General features: G+C 37.8%; 1 protein-coding gene across 1 annotated transcript in view; it reads left to right on the top strand.

The window, feature by feature from the left end:
• Window positions 1–18,667, top strand: part of TRPM1 (transient receptor potential cation channel subfamily M member 1) — a 451,868-nt gene that overhangs the window by 328,253 nt on the left and 104,948 nt on the right. Inside the window, exons 19-20 of the mRNA XM_053717558.1 lie at window positions 7,397–7,528; window positions 10,660–10,788. Coding sequence (XP_053573533.1) covers window positions 7,397–7,528; window positions 10,660–10,788 — 261 coding nt within the window. The remainder of the gene's footprint in view (window positions 1–7,396; window positions 7,529–10,659; window positions 10,789–18,667) is intronic.

The raw sequence follows: 18,667 nt of genomic DNA, 5'->3' as shown, positions 1-18,667 counted from the left end.
AAAAGAGAGAGAGGTAGCCGAAGCCTTTTGATCTCTTCTCTGTCCAGAGTAAACGACAAACAGGGAAGAAGTTTGACGAAAATCTTTAGTTGCCTGCAAATATAACTTCAGGGCACGGACTACGTCCAGATTATGCATAAGTCGTTCCTTCTTTGAAGAAGGGTTAGGACACAGTGATGGAACAACAATCTCTTGATTGATATTCCTGTTAGTAACTACCTTAGGTAAGAACCCAGGTTTAGTACGCAGAACTACCTTGTCTGAATGAAAAATCAGATAAGGAGAATCACAATGTAAGGCAGATAACTCAGAGACTCTTCGAGCCGAGGAAATAGCCATCAAAAACAAAACCTTCCAGGATAACAGCTTGATATCAATGGAATGAAGGGGTTCAAATGGAACGCCTTGAAGAACATTAAGAACTAAGTTTAAGCTCCACGGCGGAGCAACAGTCTTAAACACAGGCTTAATCCTAGTTAAAGCCTGACAAAAAGCCTGAACGTCTGGAACTTCAGCCAGACGTTTGTGTAGAAGAATAGACAGAGCAGAAATCTGTCCCTTTAATGAACTAGCAGATAAGCCCTTTTCTAAACCCTCTTGTAGAAAGGACAATATCCTAGGAATCCTAACCTTACTCCATGAGTAACTCTTGGATTCGCACCAATATAAATATTTACTCCATATCTTATGGTAAATTTTTCTGGTAACAGGCTTCCTAGCCTGTATTAAAGTATCAATAACCGACTCCGAGAAGCCACGCTTTGATAGAATCAAGCGTTCAATCTCCATGCAGTCAGCCTCAGAGAAATTAGATTTGGATGTTTGAAAGGACCCTGAATTAGAAGGTCCTGTCTCAGAGGCAGAGACCACGGTGGACAGGACGACATGTCCACTAGGTCTGCATACCAGGTCCTGCGTGGCCACGCAGGCGCTATCAGAATCACCGAAGCTCTCTCCTGTTTGATCTTGGCAATCAAACGAGGAAGCATCGGGAATGGTGGAAACACATAAGCCATGTTGAAGACCCAAGGGGCTGTCAGAGCATCTATCAGCACCGCTCCCGGGTCCCTGGACCTGGATCCATAACAAGGAAGCTTGGCGTTCTGGCGAGATGCCATGAGATCCAGATCTGGTTTGCCCCAACGATGAATCAGTTGAGCAAAGACCTCCGGATGAAGTTCCCACTCCCCCGGATGAAAAGTCTGGCGACTTAGAAAATCCGCCTCCCAGTTCTCTACGCCTGGGATGTAAATCGCTGACAGGTGGCAAGAGTGAGACTCTGCCCAGCGAATTATCTTTGAGACTTCCAACATCGCTAGGGAACTTCTGGTTCCCCCTTGATGGTTGATGTAAGCCACAGTCGTGATGTTGTCCGACTGAAATCTGATGAACCTCAGAGTTGCTAACTGAGGCCAAGCTAGGAGAGCATTGAATATTGCTCTTAATTCCAGAATATTTATTGGGAGGAGTTTCTCCTCCTGAGTCCATAATCCCTGAGCTTTCAGGGAGTTCCAGACTGCGCCCCAGCCTAGAAGGCTGGCGTCTGTTGTTACAATCGTCCAATCTGGCCTGCGAAAGGTCATCCCCTTGGACAGATGTGGCCGAGAGAGCCACCATAGAAGAGAATCTCTGGTCTCTTGATCCAGACTTAGTAGGGGGGACAAATCTGAGTAATCCCCGTTCCACTGACTTAGCATGCACAATTGCAGCGGTCTGAGATGCAGGCGCGCAAATGGTACTATGTCCATTGCCGCTACCATTAAGCAGATTACTTCCATGCACTGAGCTACTGACGGGTGTGGAATGGAATGAAGGACACGGCAAGCATTTAGAAGTTTTGATAACCTGGCCTCTGTCAGGTAAATTTTCATCTCTACAGAATCTATAAGAGTCCCTAGAAAGGGAACTCTTGTAAGTGGTAATAGAGAACTCTTTTCCACGTTCACCTTCCACCCATGCGACCTCAGAAATGCCAGAACTATCTCTGTATGAGACTTGGCAGTTTGAAAACTTGACGCTTGTATCAGAATGTCGTCTAGGTACGGAGTCACCGCTATGCCTCACTGTCTTAGTACCGCCAGAAGTGAGCCCAGAATTTTTGTAAAGATTCTTGGAGCCGTAGCTAATCCGAAGAGAAGAGCTACAAACTGGTAATGCCTGTCTAGGAAAGCAAATCTTAGGTACCGATAATGATCCTTGTGAATCGGTATGTGAAGGTAGGCATCCTTTAAGTCCACTGTGGTCATGTACTGACCCTCTTGGATCATGGGAAGGATGGTTCGAATAGTTTCCATTTTGAATGATGGAACTCTTAGAAATTTGTTTAGGATTTTTAAGTCCAAGATTGGTCTGAAGGTTCCCTCTTTCTTGGGAACCACAAATAGATTTGAATAGAATCCCTGCCCGTGTTCCGTCCGCGGAACTGGGTGGATCACCCCCATTAGTAAGAGGTCTTGTACACAGCGTAGAAACGCCTCTTTCTTTATTTGGTTTGCTGATAACCTTGAAAGATGAAATCTCCCTCGTGGAGGAGAAGTTTTGAAGTCCAGGAGATATCCCTGAGATATGATCTCCAACGCCCAGGGATCCTGGACATCTCTTGCCCAAGCCTGGGCGAAGAGAGAAAGTCTGCCCCCCACTAGATCCGTTTCCGGATAGGGGGTCCTCTCTTCATGCTGTCTTGGGGGCAGCAGCAGGTTTCTTGGCCTGCTTGCCCTTGTTCCAGGACTGGTTAACTTTCCAGCCCTGCCTGTAACGAGCAACAGCTCCTTCCTGTTTTGGAGCGGAGGAAATTGATGCTGCTCCTGCCTTGAAGTTACGAAAGGCACGAAAATTAGACTGTTTGGCCTTTGATTTGGCCCTGTCCTGAGGTAGAGCATGGCCCTTACCTCCCGTAATGTCAGCTATAATTTCTTTCAAGCCGGGCCCGAATAAGGTCTGCCCTTTGAAAGGAATATTAAGCAATTTAGCGAATCCGGAGTTCTTAGCCGTAAGTTTGGTTAAATGTACGACGGCATCAGAAACAAATGCGTTAGCTAGCTTAAGTGCTTTAAGCTTGTTCATAATTTCATCCAATGGAGCTGTGCGAATGGCCTCTTCCAGAGACTCAAACCAGAATGCCGCCGCAGCAGTGACAGGCGCAATGCATGCAAGGGGCTGTAAGATAAAACCTTGTTGAACAAACATTTTCTTAAGGTAACCCTCTAATTTCTTATCCATTGGATCTGAAAAGGCACAACTATCCTCCACCGGGATAGTGGTACGCTTAGCTAAAGTAGAAACTGCTCCCTCCACCTTAGGGACCGTCTGCCATAAGTCTCGTGTGGTGGCGTCTATAGGAAACATTTTCCTAAATATGGGAGGAGGGGAAAAAGGCACACCAGGTCTATCCCACTCCTTGCTAATAATCTCTGTAAGCCTTTTAGGTATAGGAAACACGTCAGTACACACCGGTACCGCATAGTATCTATCCAACCTACATAATTTTTCTGGAATTGCAACCGTGTTACAATCATTCAGAGCCGCTAATACCTCCCCTAGCAATATGCGGAGGTTCTCAAGCTTAAATTTAAAATTAGAAATTTCTATTGGGCTCCACATTGGCCTTTAAACATAGTGAACAAAGAGATTCATCTGTGTCAGACATGTTTAAACAGACTAGCAATGAGACTAGCAAGCTTGGAAATACTTTTCTAAATAAATTTACAAGCAATATAAAAAACGCTATTGTGCCTTTAAGAAGCACAAAAAGCTGTCACAGTTGAAATAACAATGAACCAAAATAGTTATAGCAACCAATTTTTCACAGTAAATGTATTAAGTTAGCAAAGGATTGCACCCACCAGCAAATGGATGATTAACCCCTTAATACCCAAAAACGGATAACAATTTAATAATTAACGTTTTTCTCACAGTCAAAACACACTGTCACAGGTCTGCTGTGACTGATTACCTCCCTCAAAATGAATTTTGAAGACCCCTGAGCTCTCTAGAGACGATCTGGATCATGGAGGATGAAGTAGACAGATTGTGACTGAATTTTTACTGCGCAAAAAAGCGCTAAAATAGGCCCCTCCCACTCATATTACAACAGTGGGGAAGCTCAGAAAACTGTTTCTATGCAGAAAACAAAGATGGCCATGTGGTAAAAATCATGCCCCAATAAGTTTTATCACCAAGTACTTCACAAAAAACGATTAACATGCCAGTAAACGTTTTAAACATACATTTGAAAAGTTATGAATTGTTATTAATAAGCCTGCTACCAGTCGCTTTTACTGCAGTTAAGGCTCATACATTATTTCAGTATTAACAGTATTTTCAGAGTCAATTCCATTCCTTAGAAAAATACATTCAGTGTACACACACTCATCAGCCTAATACCAGTCGCTATCACTGCATTTAAGGCTGAACTTACTTTACATTGGTATCAGCAGTATTTCCTCAGTCAATTCCATTCCTCAGAAAAATAATTTACTGCACATACCTCATTTGCAGGGGGGCCCTGCATGCTATTCCCCTTCTCTGAAGTTACCTCACTCCTCAGATGAGAACAGCCAGTGGATCTTAGTTACGTCTGCTAAGATCATAGAAAACGCAGGCAGAATCTTCTTCTAATGCTGCCTGAGAATAAACAGCACACTCCGGTGCCATTTAAAATAACAAACTTTTGATTGTAGAAATAAACTAAGTTAAAAAACACCACAGACCTCTCACAGCGACCTATCTTTAGTTAGGCTGCAAGAGAATGACTGAATATAACATGTGAGGGGAGGAGCTATATAGCAGCTCTGCTTGGGTGATCCTCTTGCAGCTTCCTGTTAGGAAGAGATATATTCCATAAGTAATGGATGACCTGTGGACTGACTACACTTAACAAGAGAAAGCAGTGGACTTAAGACCTCGGCTTCTTAACTTTGGGTTGCAGGCTTGCATGTCTTCTTTCTCTCTGAAAAAATGCTGCAGAGATACATTGCAAGCTTATCTCTCTGAAAGCAAGAGGCAAACAATTTTGTCCCTCTTGGCCCGATGATCGAAAGATCTCAGATCAGGAGAGATTATCTAAAAAGTCTTGTCAGTCTAAAAAGTCTTGTCAGTAGGGCAAGGTTCCTCAAACAATTTGAAATACACATTTTACCTTGAGAGATATTTATGTAATTTGTAGTGTTTTTTTTATGGGAAGGAGAGACTCGTACATTACAATATAAGATCTAAAAAATTTCCAGATAGGTTTTGTTATTTCCCTCCATGGCAAGATTTTTTGATCATTGGGCCTCCTGTCTCCAAGAACTCTCACAGTGATGAGGGCACAGAATGACATCAATGAACTGCAGCCTCACGTATCTAGGCAGCACTGTAACTAGAACTGTAGGGGAATGGTCTTATATGTTATTTTCAAGTCTTTAACCTTGTAATCATGATTGGACAGAAAATGTCACACATCACTGTCAGGCTTGACAATGACAGGCTGCTGAAACTATCAATCAAATTTTTACACTTCCTGTTCTATTGGGTAATTGCCTGCTTGCATCAGCAGCAGGCATTTGAAGAATTACGAATAATTGAACATATGAATGAAGTTTGTTCATACAGAGAGTTGTCAATTTGATAATTCATTTAAACGGCTATTTATGAGTCATTTTAAAATAGAACAAGTAACAAAAAATAAACAAAAAATTTTGGTTTTGTTACTAAATGAATACTTATCTGTATTACGATCCAAAAAGCTTTTTAATATTTTTATAGACCTAACAAAATAGGGAGTTCAATTTTTTATTTTTTTTATTAAAAAAAAAAAAAAAGTAAGCAGTGGTTGTTTGTTTAAAAAAAACACATAACCATCTCTTTTTTTAGTTCCTCATTTCACTTGTTAATAAGTTAGATCATTTTTTGTTTTAATAAAACATTAGATGATGTTTTTATACTATGAGATGTGTGCACAAATTATATGCCAAAATGTTAATTTAAGATTGCAGTATTGTGTTTTGTGGTTTAAACATTTAAATTATAAACTTAATCAAGCTTATATGACATTGCACACACTTTATCAATAATGTATATTAACTAGTAAATGGAAACACCTGTATAATAATTATTGGATTAATTATCTGATATGTTTTACTTTTGTCTTGGACACATATCTTTTGCTTGCATGAATGTCTATAATGATTCTTGAGAAAACCTACACAAAAAAGCTTCCAATATGCCTATAAATTACAGGCTTTCATTTGTTTTGTGTGTTTAATTAAAGGAATATGAAACCCAGAAATGTTCTTTAGTGATTCTGACAGAGCATACCATTTTAAAACATTTCCAATTTACTTAAAGGGACACTGAACCCAAAATTTTTCTTTCGTGATTCAGATAGAGCATGACATTTTAAGCAACTTTCTAATTTACTCCTATTATCAAATTTTCTTCATTCTCTTGGTATCTTTATTTGAAATGCAAGAATGTAAGTTTAGATGTCGGCCCATTTTTGGTGAACAACCTGGGTTGTTCTTGCTGATTGGTGGATAAATTTATCCACCAATAAAAAAAGTGCTCTCCAGAGTTCTGAACTAATAAAAGGCTTAGAAGTCTTCTTTTTCAAATAAAGATAGCAAGAGAACAAAGAACAAATTATAATAGAAGTAAATTAGAAAGTTGTTTAAAATTGCATGCTCTATCTGAATCGCAAAAGAAAAACATTGGGTTCAGTGTCCCTTTAAATGATCAAATTTGCTTCATTTCTATAGTATTCTTTGTTTAAGATAGCGCATACAATTTTAATTTCCAATTACAATTCCAAATTTAATTTCCAGTCTACTTCTGATATCGAATTTGATTTGTTCCCATCTTATTCTTTGTTAAAGAGATACATAGGTAGGTGTCTGGAGCACTACATGGCAGGAAATGGTGATGTCATCTAGTTCTCTTGCATATGGAAAACATTATTGCAAAACTGCTGCTATATAGTGCTCCAGATATGTGCACACTCCTCAGATTACCTCCCTGCTTTTTCAACAAAAGATACTTAGAGAACAAAGAAACATTGATAATAAAAGTGAATTAGAAGGTCTTTTAAAATGGTAAGCTTTGTCTGAATCATAAAATTATTTTTTTTGGGTTTCATATCCCTTTAAATTTTGCAACTATAGATTGTTTTATAATTGAGTTTGTGACCTTTTTGATAAAAATTGCTTTTGAATTCATACAAAATACACCCAAATTGCTATACACTTTTTTTGTGTAAGATTTTGGAATATGGGCCATACATATGTAAAAAAAAAAAAAAAGAATGCTCTGGAGTTACTGATACTGTTATTAGGGTATTATTTCATGCAATATACATAACTATTGTTATGTTCTATTCCTCATGATCTAAATAATAATTCAAATAAATCTTTTATAATAGGATGGGAACGCTGATGCTACCTCTAGGAAGGGCGATGAAGAAAATGGGCATAGAAGGCAAAGGAGTATTCCAATAGGAACTAAAATTTATGAATTCTACAATGCGCCTATTGTCAAGTTTTGGTTTTATACAGTAAGTACATTGTGTAGATTGTGAGAGCTACCCATTTTTATGTACTTAATCTGATTGGTATATTGATGTATTTTCTGGCTCAGACACAGGTAGAGTTTCATAGTTTCAACAATTCTTACACTAAAGCTGGAGTCTTACTGTTGAGAAAACTCCTCACACTGTACATTTGAAAGCCAGACGATTAAGTGACCCCTTAATTGAAATGGAATATTACTCTTTCAAATTGGGTACAATGGCCGAATTAGGGCCAGGTTACAAGTGGAGCGCAGCGCTAATTAATGCTCCCGCTCAGGCGTTAATTGCGCTAGAAGTAATCTGTTGGCGCTAATTAGATTGCGCTCATGTCAAGTTTTGGTTTTATACAGTAAGTACATTGTGTAGATTGTGAAAGCTACCCATTTTTATGTACTTGATCTGATTTGTATATTGATGCATTTTCTGGCTCAGACACAGGTAGAATTTTCATAGTTTCAACAATTCTTACACTTAAGATGGTGTCTAACAGGTTAGAAAACTCCTCACACTGAACATTTGAGTAATCTGTTGGTGCTCATCAGGTTGCTCTCGTATTTTGAGTTGCAAGTAAACTTTTTACACTTGTGCGCTAACCAGAGTGCAAAAAGCATAACAGAATATGGCGTGTCCATTCACGTATTCCCCCATAGAAGTCAATGGACGAAAAAAAGTGGGGGGAAAAACTAAAACCCTATTCGCGTGCAAACCCGATTGCATATTCTCATGTGCGCTAACCCGACAGGAAAATATGAATATTTCACATTCCAATGTTTTTCACATACAAGAATATGTTTTATGTATTCATAAATACATATTTCTACATATATCTGATGGTATTTTGGTACAATATATGTCTATACTTAAATATATAGATGATTATATATAGGTATATATATATATATATATATATATATACAGATATATATATATATATATACAGATATATGATTATATATAGGTGTATATATATATAGATATATATAGATATATATAGATATATATATATATATATATATATATATATATATATATATATATATATATATATATATATATATATATATATATATATGAATATTTATAAATAGATAGAACATATTCTGCTATGTACAGAACATTGGAATGCAAAATATTTACATTAAATACATAGTTAAAGTGAATGTAAATTTTGATGCTAAAGTGCCCGTTTTTTAAAAATTTGATTAAAAACAGGGGCACTTTAATTCATCAAAATCTACATTTCACTCGTGTTGTGAAAATACTTACCTTTTAATCTTGACAGTCGCTGAATCGCTTCCTCCGCCCGTCGCAAAGCCTTTTCCTGGGTCTAAAATGAGGAATCCTGCTTTCTCCAATCACGACATTGAATCAGACACTGATTCTCCTGGGGTGGAAGCAGTGATTGGAGGATGACCAATCTGTCATTTCTGACATAAGAAGAGGCTTGCGACGACCGGGGGAAGCTGGAGCAGCTGTCAGGATTAAAAGGTAAGTATTTTCACAATACAAGTGAAATGTAAATTTTAAAGAATTAAAGTGCCCCTGTTTTTAATCAAATTTTTAAAAAACGGGCACTTTATCATTAAAATTGACATTCACTTTAAAACCTTTAGAAAAATTCATATGGCATAAATATGTTTTTTCATGTTTTCATCTACTTAAATGCAAAGGGCTCCAATGCACTTATATATGTCTATATATGTATACATATGTATTTATGTTTTTATATGTGTATATATGTCTGTAAATACATATATACACATATAATTACATAAATACATATGTACACATATATAGACCTATATATATATATATATATTTATATATACGTACATATACATCTTTAGAGATGTATATGTATATATCTCAATGTTAAAACCCTTTGCCTGCCTAAGATCTCAGATCTTTGAGCCCTTATAACTTTTGTGTACAATATTTTTTTAAATAAATTAGATAGTGATAGTATTACTGTAATTGTACTTTGTAATGTATTTTTTTCTGTTTTTTTACCCTTTTTATTTTTGCGAAACAGTTATCCAGAGCTCTGAAGTCTCAGTAATCATTCTAGAGTAAATCGTGCTTGCGCTAAAGCGATTGTGTTAACTTTCAACTCATAGGAGTGCAAACCCCTTCGATAAACCGCTTATCGCTTGTGAGCAAACATTTGCGCTCCACTTGTAATCTGACCCTTAGTGGCACAGGGCCTGGGTTAAGGGTTGTTTATCCATCTATACCCAGAATCTGAGTCTATATGGGTAACTAAGCTAGGAAAGCTATTTGCATCCTCTTGTGCCCCACCACCATGGTTACCCATGTCTGGCAATTGGGTATGTTTACAGACCTTTTTTAACATTTATTTTCCTTGTTGATAAAATTAACATTGTTTAAAGGTATAGAAAACTATATCCCTGACCAAACCTATAAGTCAATCTCCAATGACAGATCATAAGGTGATTTCTCTCAAATCTGAGTATGGAACATATTATAGATTGCTCTTGCACCTCTGAACAGGTTTAACTTTTTCTTAAATATGTTTTGTTTTGTCTTTGCTTTTAAAGGGTTGTGATGCTCAAATGTAACTTATGAGTTTGGATGCATGTTTTAGATTGTGAAGATGGAGAATGGAAATTTAAAGTTATGTCTTTCAAATAGAAACATTTAATATCTCAGCTCTTGGTTGGAAACACAATGATAATGAAGGCTTTAATTCCAAATGGAAAGCTTTGTAATAGTCTCTGAATTGTTTTTATTTACTGTTTATGACAAATATGGAAGCCATGAAACCAAGGCATAACAAATCTATTTATAATAATTTAGTAAATTACTAATATGTTAAAAAATAAATTAATACAGATGTTATTTTTTTCTGAAATTTAATACTGGAGAATATAAGTCACTTCTTTAACCATAATTGTTATTTAAGGTACAGATAATATATATTGGACGGATGATAGAGATATCTCATTATATTTCTGAGCATAAACTTATTTAATAGTGAAATGCATATAGTGAAAAACAGGGTGCAATGTTACCTCTATGTACAGCTTAATTAAGACTCTTTTCATTAAATCATATTTAATAACTGGGGTTTCATGAAATTATACTCTGCTTTCCAGATTTCCTATTTAGGATATTTACTGTTGTTTAATTATATCATCTTGGTGAAGATGGAACGGTGGCCTTCAGTTCAAGAATGGGTGGTAATTTCATACATCCTGACTCTGGGTCTAGAGAAAATCCGAGAGGTAAGAGGCAATTTATATTTTATTGTCATAAGCAAGATAAAGGTATAGGTAGGCACACTATTTTTTGGCAATACTAGAACTTAAACAAAAGTTTTATTGTGCAGGAAAAACAGTCAGACTCTAAGAAATTATAACTAGCTTTTAAAAATAGAGGATATTTCAATTAAACTGAAAACACAACTTTAGTTGAAATAATTTTTTATTGAACAATATATATAGAATGCAACACATCTCTTACATTTTTCATTAAGGTCAGAGTTCATTCCCTCATTTCTGAGTTAATACATCAAATCTAAGGGACAATTAGTCTCTTCTGCTGATCTTTGGAACATAGGTGACTGAGTTCAGAAAAGAATCAACTTTAGAGTGTGTTGCAGCCTGTGTTTGAGATTGATTCTATATGGAGAATATGTCTTTAAAGTTGTAATAAGGGTTTAAACTTCCTTGCATACCTTTATTCCCCATTTTGTGCAGTTGTGTTTTCATAAGGCAAATACTTCGGTTTCCTTTGTCGTCTCTCCATTCTTTTTACTGAACCTTAATATTAAACCTTGCATAATCAACAATAACCAATAAAACTCCCCCCCTTCCCTCCCTCTTCTTAAACTTTATCCCCAACTTAAACTTGCCTGTCTTCATTTTACTCCTGCTGCAGATCCAGGGAGAGAGCCCCGTCCAGTTTGGATTTATAAATGTCTTTTGGTGTCTTCTCTTGTCTTCCGTCTCCCTATGTCTACCCTAGGTCTTGACTGTCTATAAAGATATACTCTTTTTCTATGTTACAGTTAGTGGCCACTCAATATCCAATAATTCCATACCTTATGAAACTGTTCGTGGTTAGCCTGTATAAATGATACCGATTCAGATAATCTATATGTGATCTTAATTTTTTCCATTACCTCCCCCCATGAGGGTGTCCCTGTTTTCCAGTAATGAGCTACGCTTATCCTGGTGGCTGTGCAAAGAGTGCGTATAAATGTGTTTGTTGCTGAATTGAAAGGTTTCACTCGCTCATTCAGCAGAGCCTGGGTCATCGTTAACTTAATGTCTTCAGAGAGCACCTCACTTAGTAGTCTGGATAGATTAGTCCATATTTGCTGTACCTGTGGGCATTCCCACCACATATGAATATTTGTGCCTGTCTCCCTGCATCCTCTATAACAATTCCTACTCTTGTTTTGAGTGTAGTGCGAAGTGATAACCGGGGTTAAGTACCACCTAAAGGCTGTTTTTATGCAGTTTTCCCTAAAGTCAGCACTAATCATACCGCTTCCTGAATTAGAGAATGTCTCTTCCCATTCTTCTTTTGAGCGTATGATGTTAGTATCCCTTTCCCATTTATCCATCAAAGAGGATTTTGAGATAGAATTAGCAGTTTGTAGTGTGAGGTAAATAATGGAAATTAGTTTTTTGTGTCTAGATTCAGTGCTACAGAGTTTTTCAATTGTAGTCAGGCTTTTCCTCCCAGTTTGAGGTAGCTCCTTAGTGATCGCTGATGCTACTTGTAAATATAAAAACCATTGCAATTTATCTGGTAATATTTTTTCCTGTATCTGTTGGAATGTAGCTATTTTACCCCCTTGGAGAAAGTCCGCCACTCTATAGAGCCCCTTATTAGCCCATTTCCCTATCTGTCTATGAAAGTCTTGGTGTAACAGTGTCCTTATCGGTCGTATTAGTGAGCCCGATGGTATCAGCCTCAGATTATTGTTTAGTGAGTGCCACAGTGACATCATGTCTTCTATAGTTTTTGGGGTGTATGGTGGTTTCTGTTTATGTTTCGTTCGGTCCCATAGTATATCGTCTGAATGATGGTTACCCATCAACAGGGTCTCAACTCGAACCCATACCAGTGTGTTATTTTATTGACCCAGTAATGTAGCTTGCGCCAGTCTTGCTGAATGATAATAATTGGCCAAATTTGGAACTCCCACTCCCCCCAGATGTCTGTGTTGCATCAATACCTGTGAAGGTATCCTGGCTTTCTTGTTCCCTCTCAGAAATCCAATTAGATCTGTCTGGAGTTTGGTAAGTTCTGGTAAGGGAATTTTAATTGGTAAAGCTCTGAAGAGGTAAAGTAACCTTGGAAGAATGTTCATTTTAATCGCTGTCAGTCGGCCATACCATGAAAATCCACCTCCCCTACAATTTTTAATCTCCTTTCTAATTGTCTTATATAAAGGTGTATAATTCAGTGTATATAGTTGTGTGTAGTCAACAGAAATCCTGACTCCTAAATATTTAATTGCCTCTTTGGCCCATATCAGTGAAAAATTAGTTTCAATAAGTTTTTTTGTGTGAGTGGGGAGGGCTATTGACAGTGCTTCACATTTTTCTTGATTAATCTTATATCCTGAGATGCTGGAGTAATCTTGTATGATTTGATATAGGTGAGGCAGGGATATTAAAGGCTTTGTCAGTGTGAGTAGGACGTCGTCCGCAAACAAAGAGATTTTGAATTCCTCTCCCCCCACTGAGACTCCATGTATATTTGAAGCAAGGCGGATCCTTGCAGCTAAGGGCTCTATACAGATTGCAAATAGGAGTGGCGATAGAGGACAGCCTTGTCTTGTGCCGTTCCTAATGTCTATCTTTTTAGATTGGTAGCCTGCTGCTCTTATGTGTGCTGTGGGGAATGAGTATATACTTTTTATTGCTTTGATAAAGGGCCCCTCAAATCCCATCTTAGCCATGACCTCCAGCATAAAATCCCAGTCTATTCTATCGAACGCCTTCTCCGCATCCAAAGAGAGGAGCAGAGAAGGCGTCCGCGTTTTGTTTAAGTATTCGATCAGAGAGATTGTACGCCTAATATTATCTGGTGCTTCTCTATCTGTAATGAACCCTACCTGGTCCGGATGGATCAGGGTGGGGAGATGTGCCTTAAGTCTATTTGCTAGGATTTTGGTAAAGATCTTTATATCTTGATTAATCAAGGAAATTGGTCTATAGCTCTGGCATATTTTGGGATTTCGACCCGGTTTTGGTATTACTATTATCTTAGCCTGCAAAATCTCCTTCCTTGCAATATGTCATTACAGAATTTAACTATATGGGATGTGAGACTTGCCTTAAAGAGCTTGTAGTATTCCCCTGGGAATCCATCCGGACCAGCCACCTTTCCTGGCTTAAGTTCCTTAATAGCTATCAGGACCTCCCTAGCCGATACCTCCCCATTTAATGCGTCATTGACTGAAGTTTCGATTGGTGTGAGTTTGGAGTCATTTAAAAACGTGTGTATCAGTTGTCTTTTCTGATCGTTTTGTTCCGTTTTTTTCCCGTTGTATAGGCGGGCATAATATGTGGCAAAGTCATCCGCTATCTCCTGTGGGTTTGAGGTGTATGTACCATCCTCTCTCTGTATAAGTGGTATGGAGAAAGATCTAGTTTGTTCCCTAAGCTTATATGCTAAATATTTATCTGGTTTGTTGGAGTAAAGAAAATAAAATGCTTTCAACCTGTGAGCTGCTCTGAGAGATGTCCTATTCAAGATCGTTGACAATTCTAGTCTCTTAGCTTGTAGTTCCCGAAATGTTGTGTCTGATAAATGTTGTTGGTGCAGTCTAGTAAGGGCATCTATTTGAGTCTGAAGTGTGTCTACTTGTGCTCTATTCGTTTTGGATATGATCGCTTTTTGTTTAATAAGTAACCCCCTTAAGTAGGATTTGTGCGCTGCCCATGTGTAAATTGAGTTAGATGTGGTACCCTCATTCAGAGTCCAATATTCATTCAAAGCTTGTTTGGTGGAGTCTAATATGCCTGGTTTCTGCATTACACTAGGGTCGTAGTTCCATGATCTCGCTAAGCTAATGTGAAATGTATCTTTAATAATCACCTGCACAATGGAGTGGTCAGACCAAGAGCATGTATGTATAGTAGAGGATATCAAATCAGGGATCCAGATCTGGCTTAAATAAATATAGTCCAGTTTGGTGTATTTTTTATGTACATGTGAGTAGTAAGTGTAGTCTAGTGTCTTTCCATATAAGGTGTCCCATGAGTCCATAATGTTCTGTGAAAGAAAGACTTCTTTAATTTTTTTAATCATGGAATTATGTCTCATCTGCGTTTGAGTCAGTCTAAGGTTATTCCTTGATTGATATGTATACATTTCCACATTGAAATCCCCTCCTAATAGTATCCTGTCTTGAGACCATCTTGTCAATAGATAAGAGATGTGTGAGAAAAAAGAGATTTGTGTTTCGTTAGGTGCATATATATTGCATAGAGTAATATGTTTATCCCTTAGCCTCCCTCTGACTATTAAATATCTCCCTTCTGGGTCACTAATCATCTCCTCCATCACAAAACCTAGGGATCTATGGATCAGAATCGACACCCCTCTCTTTTTTTTGTTAGTAGTTGAATGGTAATGTTGATTAAAGCATTTCGACCAATGTTTTGGGATCACATCTTTAGTGAAGTGAGTTTCCTGCATAAATATTATATTAGCTCTAAGTCGTAGGTATTGAGTCAATGCAGTCCTTCTTTTAGGGTCTGTGTTAAGTCCTCTCACATTGTGTGAGATTAACCGTATGTCACCTGTCATTACTTACAGTTTGGTGTCTGGGGCTCCACCCCATGGATCCGCCACTTCGTTGATCTTGAACTCATCATATACCTCGGATAAATGATACAAACAGTCAAAACAAGTACATACTTTGGCAGGATGCATAGTAATCTTAGTTCAGCATTTCCTATACTCTTTTTGAAGACAGTACAAATAACACAAAACAAGTATCTTTCACAGTTTCTAACTACTTGTAAAAGAAAAACCATAAAAATAAAAACAAGAACACCTCCTTCACCCTTTCTTCCTCCTTCTCCTGTAAAAATTGAAATGTTAATACATTATATTTCCACTGCTATTGGAAAGTCTTTGGGTCTAACAAATGTTCGTATCTATCCAAGCTAGACTATATCTTGGGTAACTTTTAGCTTGTGTATGGCAAGCTCGATCTGCCGATGCATAATGTTCTCAAGTTAAGAGTCCTGAAAGTTAGCTTGGATTATATCCCAGCCACATCTCAGGTCTGCGGACTCTCACAGTTGCATGCTGAATTACAGTGTCATGTCTTGGCCCTTTTCTTTGCAACCCTTGTCCACTTTTGTCTCTGCGATTGGTTCAGACCAGTAGTTGGTTGTGGTCTATCTTCATTCTGTATCTGCTGTGGTAGTTCAGGTGTTTCCAAATTGAGTCTATTACAAATCAGTGGAATCTCTGCTGGTTCTCTGAGACTCATTGCTGTACCGTTGTGTATGATGTGCAGGTTAAAGGGAAACCCCCACCTATATCTTATCTGATGTTTCCTTAGTATTGATGTAAGGGGTCTTAGATAGCTTCTCCGTTGTAGCGTCTTGATACATAGATCCTGGTAGAATTGGATCACTGATCCTTGAAATTTGAATGTGGGGTTCTTCCTTGCCGCTGCCAGGACGTCTTCTTTTTCTGGAAATCTAGAAAATTTTACCACCACATCTCTTGGTGGAGCCTCTCCCTTTGGTTTGGCTCGTAAAGCCCTGTGTGCTCTTTCTAGTTGGAATTTTCCTTCTTCTGTTTCGCCCGTAATCGCCTGAAAAAGCTGGTATAGATAGATATTCAGTTCCTCTGTAGAGATAGATTCTGGAATTCCTTTTAAACGCAGATTACATCTGCGACTTCTGTTTTCCAGATCTTCTAGTTTTTCCTGTAATTCGTTGATCTCCTGTTGTTGTGTTGAGATCTGTTGGGTGACATTAGTAAGATCTTCTGCTACTGAAGTTTCTGCATCCTCCAGGGCCATTACCCTAGAGCCTAGATCAGTGACATCTTGTTTTATTTCAGTCAGGCTGTTAGTTACTGTATTTTAATATGCGTCAAATTTATCCCAAAGTTTCTCAAAGTTTTTATTAATGTCTTGCTTAGATACAAGATTTTTCAAATCTTCTTTTGTTACAGGGGAAAACACAACTTTAAAGGGACGATGTACTGTAAAAGTGGTTTCCTATTAATGTGTTTTTAATGACTTGTTATACCACCTGTAGATTATTAAATGCATGAGAAATTGCACATCTGGGTTTATTTTTGTATGTAAAATAGCTGTTTTTGCTCATTAAAACCACAACTCATTTAATAGGGCTGAGCTCACAGGGAGAGCAGACTATGCTATCTTATCTTATATCTATACACTAAAGTATCCTTATCTAATCTTTGTCTGTATGCACGAAAGACAAAGGCAAAAGGTAACTGAAAAATAACATTTTAGTACCTATTTCTCCCACCCACACTGGAGATGTGATTTCTTTTGCCTCTTGTTTACATAGATTTTCTATAGCACATGTTGTACTGGTTTAAAAGGGACAGTAAACACCTTTTAATTTAAGATGCCATTTCTGTTGTGTTTCTATAGCATACCATATCAGCTAAGTTTTTAAAACTAATTAACATCCTTTTTACTGCAATTATATTTTAAAAAAACAAACTTCATCCACCATTTGCCTTATTTGTAGGAGCCAATCTGGGGCTTTACCCTGCAGATAACAGGCTAGCCACCGTCGTAAAGTTAGTATAAAGTTAGCTTGCAGTTGTTATGCTGGTTAGGCACATATATTTTACCTAGTTAGCCTTGAGAAGACAGCAGGGTGCTTTTTGTTCTGAGAATTAGAAATTTTCAGAGTTAATTTGCATGAAAATGGGGCAAAATACATGATGAAAGTATACTATAAAGTTATTTTATTACTCATAACTAAACATTTTATATAAAAAATCTCAAGGTGTTTACTGTCCCTTTAAACAGGCAGAAGCAGCTATTAATAAAATTAATGGTAAACAATCATTCTGAAAGGGGAGAAAATGTTGCAGAACACTGTCCCTTTTAAATGTTATTATGAATATAGCAATATAACAGGGTGTAGCTAATAACCTGCTCAACGGCACACACAAAGTCATTTGACCTTCAACTGTGATCAACTGTGGGCATATTGATTAGCTCAGCATGAAAAGAGCATTCCTGAAGCATCTCAGTTCCTGGTAGTGCAACTGAAGCAAACAATCAACTATAGGCTGCAAGGCACTGTCAAAAGATCTCCAGGATAATCTTGTGGACAAGCACAAGTTTAGAAAATTGATGCATACAACCTACACTAACCTTTCCTAACTCCATTGCTTTCCCATTGAACCCCTTAGAATGTAAGCCTATGAGCCCAGCTGTTTGTAGATCGCCTTCATAAGAGCCGACTACAACAGCGCAACTCCCTGTCTGGATCAGGATGTCACTCCAAACTGGATGAAAGAGCCAGGAGGAAACTGGTCAGAGAGACTACCAAGAGGCCCACAGCAACTCTGAAGCAATCGCAGGAATTTATAACAAAGAGTGGTCATTGTGTGCATGTGACAACAATATCACAAATTCTCTACAAATGTGGCTTGTATGGGAGGGTTGCAAGAAAAAAGCCACTCCTCAAAAAAAGGCCACATGTGGTCACGACTGAGCTTTGCCATAACACACCTAGGAGATTCTGAGGCCACATGGAAAAAGGTGTTATGGTCAGATGAGACTAAAATTGAATTATTTGGCCTCAACACCAAACGATATGTCTGGAGGAAATCCAATACAGCTCACCATTCAAATAACACCATACCTACAGTAAAGCATGGAGGTGGTAATATCTTGTTATGGGGGTGTTTCTCTGCAGCAGTCACTGGAGCACTTGTCAGGATAGAAGGAATAATGGATGGGGCAAAATACCGTCAAATTCTTGAGGAAAATCTGCTGTTCTCTGCCAGGAAGTTAACAATTGGAAGAAGGTTCACCTTCCAACATGACAATGACCCAAAGCACAAAGCAAAAATGACCAGACCGTGGTTGAAGGAGAAAAATTGGAATATCATTGCATGGCC

The sequence above is a fragment of the Bombina bombina genome, chromosome 6 (assembly GCF_027579735.1).
Source record: "Bombina bombina isolate aBomBom1 chromosome 6, aBomBom1.pri, whole genome shotgun sequence".
NCBI classification, from domain to species: Eukaryota; Metazoa; Chordata; class Amphibia; order Anura; family Bombinatoridae; genus Bombina; species Bombina bombina.
The sequence above is the reverse complement of the archived record's forward strand: the minus strand, read 5'-3'. Positions and strand labels throughout refer to the sequence as shown.